Raw genomic sequence first — 13,670 nt, forward strand, 5'->3', positions numbered from 1 at the left:
CTGACCTTCTTGTGGTGAAAATCCTCAGTGGGAAACATTTCTCTCTATGTTCAGACCGAGCCTATGGAAAAGCTAAAAATAATTCTGCTCACATGCTCATTTCATAATAATGTGACCTTTGAATATCAACCCCTCCCCCACTTCTCTCCCTCTCCTCCCCTCCCTCCCCCCAAACTCCCAGGTTGGATGACAACGACGATGCCAGCGGCCGGCGTTCCCGCATTTCCCAACTTTGCACTTACTTCCAGCAGAAATACAAGCACCTCTGCCGCCTGGAGCGAGCAGAATCACGCCAGAGGAAATGCCAACACACGTTCCGGAAAGCGTTGCTGCGGGCAGCCAGCAGAGAGCCGGAATGCGCTGGACAGTTGATACGAGAACTCCAGAGAGCTTCGTGTGGTCGGACCAGGTGAGAAACCACCTTGCGCGCCCATACAGCTGCGCGACACGGCGGTCATGAACACATGAGCTTGCGCACAGATTTCCCAGTGGTTTCAGAACCATGGATCAAGGTTTTTGTACAAGGAGCAAAATGTTTTTTAAAATCCTAATTTTCTAGGAAGACATTCCAGGAAGCCAACCATGAGCAAAACAGGACCAATGGGTCAGAACTGTCTTTTCTATTTCTCTGTTCTACTGTCCTGAGTAAAGTCCTTGAAACTTCAAGTGAGTTGTTCTATGAACTGAGAGTCTGACAGCCCTATAGTCTGTCTCAGAAAAAGATGTTAGTAGGATTGTATATTCCTCTGCCACAGAACTCAATATGTTGGTCCTTCTTTGTGGTAGAATACTCCCCCTGGGTCGTAGCGCCTACCTAGCCCTGTTCCCCCCCCCCCCCCCCCCATTTGAAAGTAAAAATAAATGTTGGCCTTCAGTTTAATTATACAACTCAGTTGCACACCTTTACTCCCAGCTGGCTTTTGACAAAGGCAATGCATAAAAATGAATAATAATTCTCATATTTGTTCAGGACTATATTCTAATGCGGAAGCATACAGTTTTCTAGATTGCTGCACCTCAATTGACCATACTAGGATCTTTTTCTGGGAAAGAACATAGCTGTATGTGATGGTGATAAACAAGGCCTTAATCCATCTTGGACAATCTTAGGCCTTTTATGTTCTTGTTATCAACAACAACAACACCACCACAAAGAACCTTTATTGGCATAACAATATTATAGTTCTTGTTATCCTTTTGTTTCAGCACAAGAGAAGTGAAGCAGAGGGACGCGTCGCCGTGTAGTGGAACCACGAAGGGTGAACCATGCATCAACAATGCCCTCCCGTTCACGAAACATTGTTTTCAGCGTATCTTTTTTCATTGTGTTTTTATATTCATGTTGAAAATGTACTTAGTTACTGTGGTCCACTTCCCATTTGCTTACTAGTAATGCCCTTATGCTTCCACGCATTCCTTGGTGGGGGTGGGGGTCTGTAAGTAGAGCTGAGGCCAGAGAAATAACAGGATTCTGCTGAACCTCTCACGGTAATACCAATATAAAGCCAGCGAGGTGTAGTGGTTAAGAGCGGCAGACTCTAACCTAGTGAATCAAGTTTGTTTCCCCGCTCCTACACATGAAGCCTGCTGGGTGACCTGGGGTTAGTCACAGTTTTCTCAGAACTCTCATAGCCCCACCTACCTCACAAGGTGTTTGCTGTGGGGAAAGGAAGGGAAAGGAGTTTGTAAGCCACTTTTGAAATTCCTCGCAGTTCAGAAAAGCGGAGGATAAATCCGAATTCTTTTTTTTTTCTTTTGCAAATCTGCTTCGTATCCTTGTCTTGCCACAAAGTGATATTCAACGGACGTCATCTAATTCTTGTAATATGTGTATGGATCAGGAAAATTATTTAGTTAATGTAACAATACTCTTGGAATGTATAGAATTTCAGCTATTAGCAATCAAACTCCTTTGATAGCTGATAGGTTACCAAAAACGTATGTGGCAGATTGGATATTTTAGCAAGTGGATCTTCTCTCCTGGAATTCCTGTCTTTTAGCCGTCTGTACACTCTAACGAAACAGCCTGTGGGACAAAACCCAAAGTGCTCAGAATGGACAGTGTACGTTTCCTCCCTTATGTGTGTATCTTCTCCACATCGTTTCTCAAGACACCGAGGCGACTGAGTCCCTTTAGTTGACTCATTAGGAATGTCTTCCCTGCAGTGATAAATTATTTTTTGCTAGACCAGCTGGTTTGCACCAGGGCTTTTGACTTCCTGCTGATAAGAGATTTAGTATGACAAAACATGATTAGTTTGATATCGGTGTTGCTGGTAGAAATAGTTTGTGTTTGAGGATAGATATAGCGGCTACCCTGTGAAAAACAGTTATGTGTTCCACTGATTAAAATACTGTACACAACCCCCCTCCACCAGCTCTGAACCCTGATAGGAAGGATTGGGACTGTGACAATACGTGTGCTTATTCCTTGGTTCTTGGACTCAGGACGCCAAGAAGAGGAGGAGTTTGGATTTATACCCCACTTTTCTCTCCTGTAAGGAGACTCAAGGTGGCTTACAAGCTCCTTTCCCTTCCTCTCCCGACAACAGACACCTTGTGAGGTAGGTGGGGCTGAGAGAGTTCCGAAGAACTGTGACTAGCCCAAGGTCACCCAGCAGGAATGTAGGAGTGCAGAAACACATCTGGTTCTCCAGATAAGCCTCTGCCACTTGTGTGGAGGAGTGGGGAATCAAACCCGGTTCTCCAGATTAGAATCCACCTGCTCTTAACCACTATACCATTCTAACAAGGACTATTCTCAGGTTGTTAACAGACTATTAATTTGGTCTTTAGTCTCAGCTTGCCTTCTCTGGTATAGCAGCAGCAAAGGCAGTAGGCCATATTTTGATGCACCCCGGTTTCTGTTTTTCAACTCTGCCCGGTTGCACCAGCCTATGATCTATCAGTCCTGGGAATACTCAAACGTTGAGTGATTTTCTGCAGGAACTTATTGCGATGATCAAAATCCAAGGAATTCACTATGAGATCTATGCAAATTGCTTCCACTCTGGAATTTGGGTCAGCAGAGAAGTCCAGAAACAAGGACTGGTGCGGTGCTTGTGCCAATTAAAGGTACATCCTTGTAAATCTTTCCCAGTTAAAGTTATTAGTTGCTAGTCTGAATGGCATGGTTAGCATTCATATATGGAAACGTGATTGAGGTTGTCCTGTCCCAGCATACAAATGGAGTTAACTGGTAGGTTTTTCCACTGAGAAGCAGAATGATCTTGTACCTTTCAATTTTTCAATTTCAATTTATTACAGTCAAAGACCAGCAAATTACAGCCAGGGACCGACAAATTCTATACAGCAAATTACAGTCAAGGATCAACAAATTCTATACACACTCTCAACCTTGTAATTCCCAGTGTAATTGTAATATCTAAACTACCCTAAAATCAACACTGAGGCCTAATTTGTTTCACTTGTACCTTTTATACCAGTGATGGCGAACCTATGGCACGGGTGCCAGAGGTGGCACTCAAAGCCCTCTTTGTGGGCACGCGCAGAGTTCATCATGTGGGGGGGATGCCCCCCGTAGGCTGGCCTGGGCCGCTGGGCTCGATTATTAGCATTAAACCTAAGGCCTAGTTTTGGGGAAGCAGTGTAGGCAACCCTGTTAAGTGCTGTTAAACCCCACTGATTTTCATTCAAAGAACTAAAGTGTGATCCTTTACCTGGGAGTAAGCTTGGTTGCTGGCAATGGGGCTTGCCTCCTAGGGTCATGATTCACCCGTTCGAAGAGTTGCATAGTTGCTTCAAAGCAAAGCCAACGACTACCATCAAGCTTACTCCCGAGTAACGCACCCCTCGGAGCCAAGCGTTTTTTTCTAAACTAAGACCTCAGGCTAAATTTCCGTGTTGGCACTTTGCGATAAATAAGTGGGTTTTCGGTTGCAATTTGGGCACTCTTTCTCAAAAAGGTTCGCCATCACTGTTTTATACCCTTAAAAGTTTCAGCAGGTTCTGCAGGTGCGAGGCGCGCAAGACAGTGAAATGGTCTGGAATAAATAAGGGATGAAAGTCCTATAATCCTGCTGTTTCATTGTAAGAGGCAGAGGTCAGGGACAAAGAAAGTCCTTTGATCGGAGCCCTCTACGAAAGAGGAACCCAAACACCAGTATGTGGAATTGCAGGGGGGTGGGGAGGGGAAGGAGAGGAAAATAAAAGTCGCTAAGTTCACCTTGCTCAGAATTTTGATGAGTCTTCTCCTTCGCTTCTAAATTCACCGGGGTCCCTGATGGCTGCCCCGCTCTCCTGACCCTTCTGAATCACAAATCTTGTCTTGGTTTTAAAGTCACTCTAAGCACTGAAATAGAGCTGGGAATTACAAAGGGAATTGTGAAGGCAAAGATGGTGAAGTACAGAGAAGGGCTTTTTGTAGATCAGATGGGAACAATATATCTGGGAGAAAATAGGATGTTGGGAAATTTGTTGCCGTTCTTTACAGACCTCTGTTAACCAAGTAAATATAGAAGAAGAAGAGGAGGAGGAGTTTGGATTTATATCCCCCCTTTCTCTCCTGCAGGAGACTCAAAGGGGCTTACAATCTCCTTGCCCATCCCCCCGCACAACAAACACCCTGTGAGGTAGGTGGGGCTGAGAGAGCTCCGAGAAGCTGTGACTAGCCCAAGGTCACCCAGCTGGCGTGTGTGGGAGTGTACAGGCTAATCTGAATTCCCCAGATAAGCCTCCACAGTCCAAGCGGCAGAGCTGGGAATCAAACCCGGTTCCTCCAGATTAGATACACGAGCTCTTAACCTCCTACGCCACTGCTGCTCCTGAAGAGGAGGAGGAGGAGTTGGTTTGTGTACCCTGCTTTTCTCTGCCATAAGGAGTATCAAAGCAGCTTACAATCACCTCTCCTCCAAACGAACACAACAGTTCCTTTGTGAGGTCGGTGAAGCTGAGAGTTCTGAGAGAACTAGGTCAAGATCACCCAGCAGGCTTCATGTGGAGGAGTGGGGATCAAACCCGGTTCTCCAAATTAGAGTGCACCGCTTTTAACCACTACAACCACACTACATCTGTCCTTATGTCCAGAAGGTCATAGGAAGTCTGTTTGACCACCATAGGCAAATGTTGTATTCACAGCTAGGGGTCGCTCACGTGGAAATGCCTCGTGTATAAACCAGAAGCTCCGTTGCATTCACTGGTACCATGAGTCCCAGATGCCCTCATCATGTGTCCTGTTCTGAAAGCAAGCCCCTGCCCCTTTACTGTCATCAGGGAGATCCAGGATCCGTTACAACAGACGCTTGTTCTTAACCTTTATCTAAAATAAGTATCATGCTATAGTTCACGTTCATGTTTTGAAGACAAAATGATTGCTCCTGTTTTGGAAGCTGTTTTCCGCATGCCACTGAGCAACCATTTCAGAGTGTAAACGAGTGTAAGATTAAAACAAATGAAGGCATTAACTTGGAACAATGTTCCTTGCAGATAAGTCTGGAGGAACAAGGAGATCTCATGCAGTCCAGCGTTCGCCTAAAATGTGTCAATCTATCTTTTTCTCAGCAATGTGATTTCAGTTTCAGGATTCGATTTATTGACCTTTCTCTGTATGACATCTTTCAGAAAGGCAGGAATAGTCTTGCAAATGTTACGACTTCCCATAGGTGGGTGGCAGAAGCCCTCTTTTTAATATTTCGAGTATGGATTGCTGTTAGCCGGTTAGAGAGCAAAGCAATTGATTGCATCGTTCATCCCCCCCCCTCCCCCGTGACTGGATTGATTTTAAACAGTTTCAAGGAAAACAGATGCACAAACTCTTTAGCCAAATAGCCAGTTCAATAAACTCATCTTGATAAATTATTTTTTTAAAGGCATCAGCAATTTTGCAGGTGGCGATTTTCCTCTGTAACTTGACTTTGCATCTTCCCGGGATGCAAGGGAAATTTTTAAGTTGGGTCTTGACAAAGTAGGACTTCTGAGCAGCAGTGGCGTAGGAGGTTAAGAGCTCGTGTATCTAATCTGGAGGAACCGGGTTTGATTCCCAGCTCTGCTGCCTGAGCTGTAGAGGCTTATCTGGGGAATTCAGATTAGCCTGTGCATTCCCCCACACGCCAGCTGGGTGACTTTGAGCTAGTCACAGCTTCTCGGAGCTCTCTCAGCCCCACCTACCTCACAGGGTGTTTGTTGTGAGGGGGGAAGGGCAAGGAGATTGTAAGCCCCTTTGAGTCTCCTGCAGGAGAGAAAGGGGGGGATATAAATCCAAACTCTTCTTCTTCTTCTACTTACCATACGAATCAAATGGTCTTGGGATTCCCCTTCCCCACACACACATATGTATATATTGCTGCATATTATTCCTGACCCAGATGTGTCCAGATATCCTCTTGAACCGTTCACAGCAGCTTTTCTCAAGCTGCACAGCCAAGTTTGCTGATGGACAGCAATGCTCGGTGCCAGTTTTTGACATTACGCATCAGACGCCCCTGTGTGAAGAACACGCCAAAAAAATGGTAAGGCATATGTGGGAGAGCCAAATGAACAACTGTTTGCCCAGCAAAGTCAGGGTAACAAGGGATGGGTTGTGTCTCAGTGATAGAGCATCTGGTTTCCCTGCGGAAGGTCCCTGGTTCAATTCCCGGCATGTCCAGTTAAAGGATCCAGCAATAGGCAGTGTGAAATTGCAACAGTCTCAACAGTCATAGCCGAGCTAATGGATTGCTTGAATGTTGAGTTAAGCTGTTGATATTGAAAGCCCAGTGGTGGCGATTTAATTGTATTCATTGCAACCAATTAACTGTAGGAAAAATTATTCACATTGAAACAATCAGCAGATCTTTGAAAATATTGTACAGTGCGCACAGGGAATTCTCTTATGCTATTTTATATAAAAATCTTCATGGTACACAATTCTGAATGACTGAAAGTTTGCCTTAAAACATTCCAATCGTTTCAGAAGGGGATGTATTTCACTGGAGCTTCGTTCTCTGTTCCCCAAAATGCTTCTCACCTTCACAACTCTTACCTGAATAATAGTGGACATGGTAAAGGCTAATAACATTATGCATGGGTTGGCGGATAGTGGATCAGGTAGCTTTTTGCTGTTTTCTACAAAACTAGAACATGGGGGCATCAGTGAAATTGGACAATAGACGAAGGGAAAAACTTAATAATCCAACAAATAATTGGCCAATGGACGGAGTAGCACAGATGACTTTTAAAGGGGGTTAGATTCATTCATGGCGGAGAGTGAGTAAAGGGAACTTCTACATTCAGAGGCAGTTAACCCCTGAAGCCCAGTACTGAGAGGCAACATCGAGGCTGCTGCGGTGTTTTATTTTGGGTTTTTTGGCTCAATGTGAAATAGGTTACTGGACTTCAAGGACCACCTGTCTGATCCAGCAGGGCTGTTCTCATGCTTCTCTGTAGTTTCAGCTCAGAATTTATTCTCAGTTAATTCCTTTTACACTTGAGGATTTCCCCCCCGCTTGTTTCCTTTGTCAAATACAAAAGGGTTGCATGCAGTGGTGGGATTCAGCAGGTTCACTCTACTTCGGCAGAACCGGTTGTTAAAATGGTGCTTGTAAACAACCAGTTGTTAAATTATTTGAATCCCACCACTGGTTGCATTTCACAAATTTCATGGTAACAATTGAACATTGAATTTGGCTAATTTCAAGATTACACATTGTCACTGGTTGGTTGTTGCTTGCTCTGCCCAGCTCTGAGAAAAGTCATTTGTACTTTCCATTCCAACTGATGATCTATCTATCTATCTATCCATCCATCTATCCATCCATCCATCCATCCTCTAGCCACCTAGCCACCATCTAGCCACCTAGCCGCCACCTAGCCACCATCTAGCCGCCATCCAGCCACCTAGCCGCCATCCAGCCACCTAGCCGCCATCTAGCCACCTAGCCGCCATCTAGCCGCCATCCAGCCACCTAGCCGCCATCTAGCCACCTAGCCGCCATCCATCCATCCATCCATCCATCCATCCATCCATCCATCCATCCATCCATCCATCCATCCATCCATCCATCCATCCACCAACCATCCATCCCCCCATCATCCATCCACCAACCATCCAGCCCAGCCCAGCCCAGCCCAGCCCAGCCCAGCCCTATCCTATCCTATCCTATCCTATCCTATCCTATCCTATCCTATCCTATCCTATCCTATCCTATCCTATCCTATCCTATCCTATCTATTTGGATTTCATAGACTGCCTCATCCTCGGAGGGCTCTAGGCGGTTTACAGCACAACACATTATTGAGCACAACGGAGCACTTGTAACACAATTACAAGCATTAGAACATAAGAAGAGCCGTGTTGGATCAGACTAGATGTCCATTGAGTCCAGTATCCTGTCTTAACAACTGGGCATAGAGGCCGAGGCCTTCCCTGATGTTGCCTCCTGGCTCTGGTAGTCAAAGGTTTACTGCCTCCGAATGTGGAGATTTCCTTCAGTCATCTTGATTAGTAGCTACAGATAGACTTCTTCTCCATGGATCTAACTCCCTTTCAAAAATGTCTATGCCTGTGAACATTCTTGCCTCCCCTGGCAGCAAGTTCTCTATTTGAATCAACTGTTGTGTAAAGAAGTATATCCTTTTGTCCACACCCATGCCAAAAGTGTCTAAAGGGTGTAGGACATCAATCAGTACGTCATGAGTTGGGCGCAGTGGTGGCGAACCTTTGGCACTCCTGATGTTATGGACTACAATTCCCAGATGTTATGGACTACAATTCCCAATTGGCCATGCTGGAAGGGGCTGATGGGAATTGTAGTCCATAACATCTGGAGTGCCAAAGGTTCGCCACCACGGAGTTAGGGGGTATTTTGTGTTTGTGTCTGCCATTTTGTTCTGGAAAGGAATAACATCCTGATATACACTGATGGGCTGTGGTCTCTATCGGAGTCGGTTCCTTGGAGTCTCCAAACCATTATTTTGTATTTGGCAATGTTTCTAAACCGACAGATTCAATGTTAGTCTAAAATGCAGAGTGGTATGAATCAGTTTGTAAACAGTTTGGCTTTAACCGGGTCCCTCGTCCCTCTAAAACCAACCGGCTTTGTGATTCATAGTTTGCTATATGCGATCGCCAGGTCTTCCAGTCTGACCTGTATGTGATACAGGAATATTTTGGTGTGGCAAGGAAGGCCCAAAAGAGCTTGCTCTTCATGTCCTTTGCGTTCTGTCTCCAAAAGGATAGCTTCTTGCGCGGAGACAGCTCCCGCAGAGTTCAGCACCAGCAGCAGAGGAAGCCCAGGAAAAAAACAAAACCACCTGCACTCACCAAAAAACACAAGAAGAAGAGAAGGCGGGGGCCACGGCGACCCCAAAAACCGATTCCTCCTGCTGTACCCCAAGGAAACCTCAGTATGCCCACCAGCGTCTCACTGCCAATGGAGATCTCCCATATACGGTAAGCAGCCGGCGGGCTCTTCTTTTTCAGCTCTTCAGCCGGGGTAGGCAAAGAGAGTAGGCGGAGAGAATGCGAAATGCTAGGTGCATGGAGCGGGCTGCAATCCTGCGCATGTTTCCTTCAAGTCTTGAATACTGTAGGACCGTGGTGGCGAACCTTTGGCACTCCAGATGTTATGGACTACAATTCCCATCAGCCCTGGCCATGCTGGCAGGGGCTGATGGGAATTGTCGTCCATAACATCTGGAGTGCAAAAGGTTCGCCACCACTGCTGTAGGACACAGAAGGATGTCTTAGTAAGTGCGCCTGGGATTGGCCTGAAATTTTGTACTTTCACACGGTGTCAGATTCTGCAATCTGAGCTAGTTATGTCTGGGAATATCTAGCGCAGGGGTGGCAAACATGTGACCTGGGGGCCAGATCCGGCCCCTTGAGAAGTCCTTATCAGGACCACGAGCCAGCTGAGGCAACGCCCCCTTGCTCCCAGAGTGGCAGATCAAGAGAGGGGGTTGCCTCAGCTGGCTCATGAGCCTCCTCAAGACAGCCACTCCCCACAGGCTTGCCAGCCCAGTGCTGTTCTGGGGCCAGCCAAGGCAGTCACCCCCTCCCTCGAAGCCCAGTCTGACCAAGTGACATGTCATATCTGACGGTCGTAACGAAGGAGTTTGACACCTCTGGTTTAGGGCATAGGCATCTTACGGACAGTAGAGAAAAGCCCACCTGTGAGCCGCCTATCGCTTCTCACCCTTGCAGAGTGGTTGCGTTCCTGTCCGTCATTGCGTTGCCATCTTAACCAGGTGTTGTTTAGATGGCCAGGATCCCATTTATTAAGCTAATCCAGGGGCCATTTCAGTCAGTTTTTAGCACTGGCCACACTGGTCTTTGCTACAAATTTAACCATCTTTTCTTGCCCCGAAGCTTGCTTTTCTTGCTTAATAAATGTACCGGGTCCAGCAGGAAACACTTCGATTTGCTCTTGTAAATGTTCGTGGCCCTTAAGACTAAACGTTTCAGCCTGTTGAAAAAAAGGCGCCTTGTGTTTTCGGGGCTGGAAAAAGGCCTTTTGTGGAACAAATGTCTCCCAAGATTGACTTTTTAAAAAGAGAAGAACGCTATTTCAGTGGCTTCATTCTAGCAGCTTTGAACAAGCCAATCCTAACAGCAACGAAACAGACCAAGCAGCATGCGACTTGGCACTTCCCAGATTTTTGATATGAAGGGCACAATTGGTTTATTTTTCTGGTCTAAAATTGGAGGTACGCTTCTTTCTTAATTCAGAGATGCGTTCATAGTTTCTCGATCACTTCACAGAGCAAAGGACAGGCATTCTAATTGCAGTTTCAGGAAACCCCCATTTGTCTGGCTTTCTTTATTCCTTTTCCTGCAGTCAGGCAGATGCTTCCGGGATTCCCCATGCACTTGTTGCCCCCTAGTGCCAGGGAGCTGTGGTGCATCTTTTACCTCATGCCCGTGTGTTGGCAGAAAGGTGGTGTGCGCGCGTGCCGACGTAGTCATCTCTCTTCTCCTTAAGGGCCGCAAAATTCTGGATGCAGCCTAGTCTTAATTATTTCTCAGCATGCTGGGAAGATCCTCTCAAATCCTAGATTTCAGGAGTTCAAATTTTGCCGGGCACTTCAGTGCAAAGCATTGCTACCCTGTTTCCCCGAATATAAGACATCCCTGGAAAATAAGACATAGTAGAGGTTTTGCTGAAGTGCTAAATATAAGGCATCCCCCAAAGGTATGACGTAGCAAAGTTTTTGTTTGGAAGCATGCCCGACGAACAGAACACGGAAAAATAAGACATCCCCTGAAAATAAGACATAGCGCATCTTTGGGAGCAAAAATTAATATAAGACACTGTCTTATTTTCGGGGAAACAAAGACTTCATGCACCAGTTTTGCCGATTCAAAAGAAGTGGGGAAAGAGAGAGTGGCCACTAGTCTTTGTGCGCTGGGTCTTAGTTGCAAGCTGATGCCACCCAAGAGCGTTTTAACAGGAGCACTGCAGGTGCTGTTGCATCACAAGTGTGTGCTTTCTGTGGCTCCAGTTTCTAGTTTTGGGGGGTGGGTGTTGAAGCATGAGAGAGAGAGGAGACAGAAGAAGCATGCATGCACTTGCAGGCCATTGCCCAGAATCTAGGCAAGTTGTCAGACTGGCTTTGTGGCATTTCTAGGAGCCCTTCCACGCCAGAGCTGAGTACGGACGAGCTGCCCGATGACATCGCCAACGAAATCACAGACATTCCACACGACCTCGAGCTGAACCAGGAGGACTTTTCCGACGTCCTTCCGAGACTGCCTGATGACTTGCAAGATTTCGATTTTTTTGAAGGTAACTTTCCCCCCTTTCAACTCCTGTTCGGCAGACAGTAAATGGAAGGAAATCAGTTCTGATTTGGGTCTTGGGATGTTTTTTAATTGTTTGATTTCTGTCCTGCCCGTTCCTGGCCAGCGTCACAACCAAAAATACAACAAACTAAATAGCATAAGGCATCTTGACGAAGATAATATAAATTATGCTTAAAATCTATTTTACTTTGTTTAGGAGGTTTTTGGTTCGAGGTATTAGAGCTCAGATTTGATCGGCGGCGTTTCCTCAAGGTCATCTCCTTCGTTGTTTCCTATGCTTAAAATCCTTATTTAAAATTCTAAATATTTTTAAAAAGAAATTTCTAGATGGTGCCTTGAAACATTGGTAACGACGACAAGATAACCAGTCGAGGAGGGGGGGGGGAGAAGAAGAGTTTGGATTTGTACCCCCCTTTCTCTTCTGTAAGGAGACCAAAGGGACTTAACAATCTCCTTGCCCTCCCCCCCCCCCCCCCCCCGCCCCACAACAAACACCCTTGGAAAACCCACAACAGTGAACCTTTTTATACTTTATTTACATTTTGCAAGAAATGCCTTTGATTTGCATCATGGTAAATGTGATTTTTGGTGGATTTTCAGAGGGGCGCTTAGGTCTTGCGCTCAGGTTATTTTTTCATCGTCATCTGAAGTGGAATTTTGAATGTCGTGGATTTAAAGCAGGGGTAGGGAACCTGCGGCTCTCCAGATGTTCAGAAACTACAATTCCCATCAGCCTCTGTCAGCATGGCCAATTGGCCATGCTGGTAAGGGCTGATGGGAATTGTAGTTCCTGAACATCTGGAGAGCCGCAGGTTCCCTACCCCTGATTTAAAGGGACATTTGGGCTGTGTCCAGGGCTCCCATTAGCAGAGTGAAAATTGCAGAAGTAATTTTTACTGCCTTGCGTGAGCAGCCCCTAGGGTGCTCCCAGAAGCCGCTGTGGAGAGTAGAGCAACATGCCATTGAACGGGCAGGGGGTGGGGAGGGCTGGCTGTAGGACAGTGATGGTGAACCTTTTTGAGACCGAGTGCCCAAACTGCAACCCAAAACCCACTTATTTATTGCAGAGTGCCAACATGGCAATTTAACCTGAATACTGAGGTTTTAGTATATAAAAAACGGTTGGCTCCAAGGTGCACATTACTCAGGAGTAAGCTTGGTGGTAGTCAATGACTTTGCTTTGAAGCAACTGTGCAACACTTCTAATGGGTGAATCACGACCCTAGGAGGGTTTACTCAGAAGCAAGCCCCATTGCCAGCAACTGAGCATACTCCCAGGTAAAGGATTGCGCTTTAGTTCTTCACATGAAAATCAGTGGCGTTTAACAGCGCTTAACAGGGTTACCTACACTGCTTCCCCAAAACTAGGTCTTAGGTTTAATGCTAAGAATCTCCCTGAAATAATTACACTATTATCACATGACGAACTCTGTACATGCGTGCCCACAGAGAGGGCTCTGAGTGCCACCTCTGGCACCCGTGCCATAGGTTCGCCACCACTGCTGTAGGAGAAAGGGGGAATTGACGCAATCCCCTCCCCCCCGCCCCAATACAAGCTTTTGCTCCATTCACAGATCTGGCTCTGTTTGCAAAGAGGGCATGCATACGATTTTGGCAGGTCAGATTCTTGCAGACGTGGCAAGTTATTTGGGCAACCCTTCCGGCAGGAAAGGTGGCAAAAACGGTTTCCCCAAAAAATTGCTTCCCAAAACTCTTCTATTTTTGCTCTAGTTAAAGGGGGGGGGGGGGGCGGCGCAACCTTATTTCCAAACTGCTCTGATCCGGATAGCCCAGGCTGGCCTGATCCTTGTCTTATCTCAGAGGCGAACCTGGCCAGCATTTGGAGGGGAGACCTACAAGAAATCCTGCGGTTGTCACGCAGAGGTAGGCAACAGCAAACCGCTTCTGAACCCCTCTTGCCGTGAAAACC

The 13,670-nt window shown here is 46.3% G+C and overlaps 1 protein-coding gene across 2 annotated transcripts in view; it reads left to right on the forward strand.

The window, feature by feature from the left end:
- The window catches only part of INO80D (INO80 complex subunit D), a 45,473-nt gene that overhangs the window by 27,445 nt on the left and 4,358 nt on the right, over positions 1-13,670 (forward strand). For both annotated transcript variants that reach the window (XM_048485395.1, XM_048485396.1), the window contains exons 6-10: positions 182-409; positions 1,207-1,310; positions 6,334-6,467; positions 9,171-9,388; positions 11,566-11,723. In XM_048485395.1, coding sequence (XP_048341352.1) covers positions 182-409; positions 1,207-1,310; positions 6,334-6,467; positions 9,171-9,388; positions 11,566-11,723 — 842 coding nt within the window. The remainder of the gene's footprint in view (positions 1-181; positions 410-1,206; positions 1,311-6,333; positions 6,468-9,170; positions 9,389-11,565; positions 11,724-13,670) is intronic.

The sequence above is a fragment of the Sphaerodactylus townsendi genome, linkage group LG02 (assembly GCF_021028975.2).
Source record: "Sphaerodactylus townsendi isolate TG3544 linkage group LG02, MPM_Stown_v2.3, whole genome shotgun sequence".
Classification (NCBI taxonomy): Eukaryota; Metazoa; Chordata; class Lepidosauria; order Squamata; family Sphaerodactylidae; genus Sphaerodactylus; species Sphaerodactylus townsendi.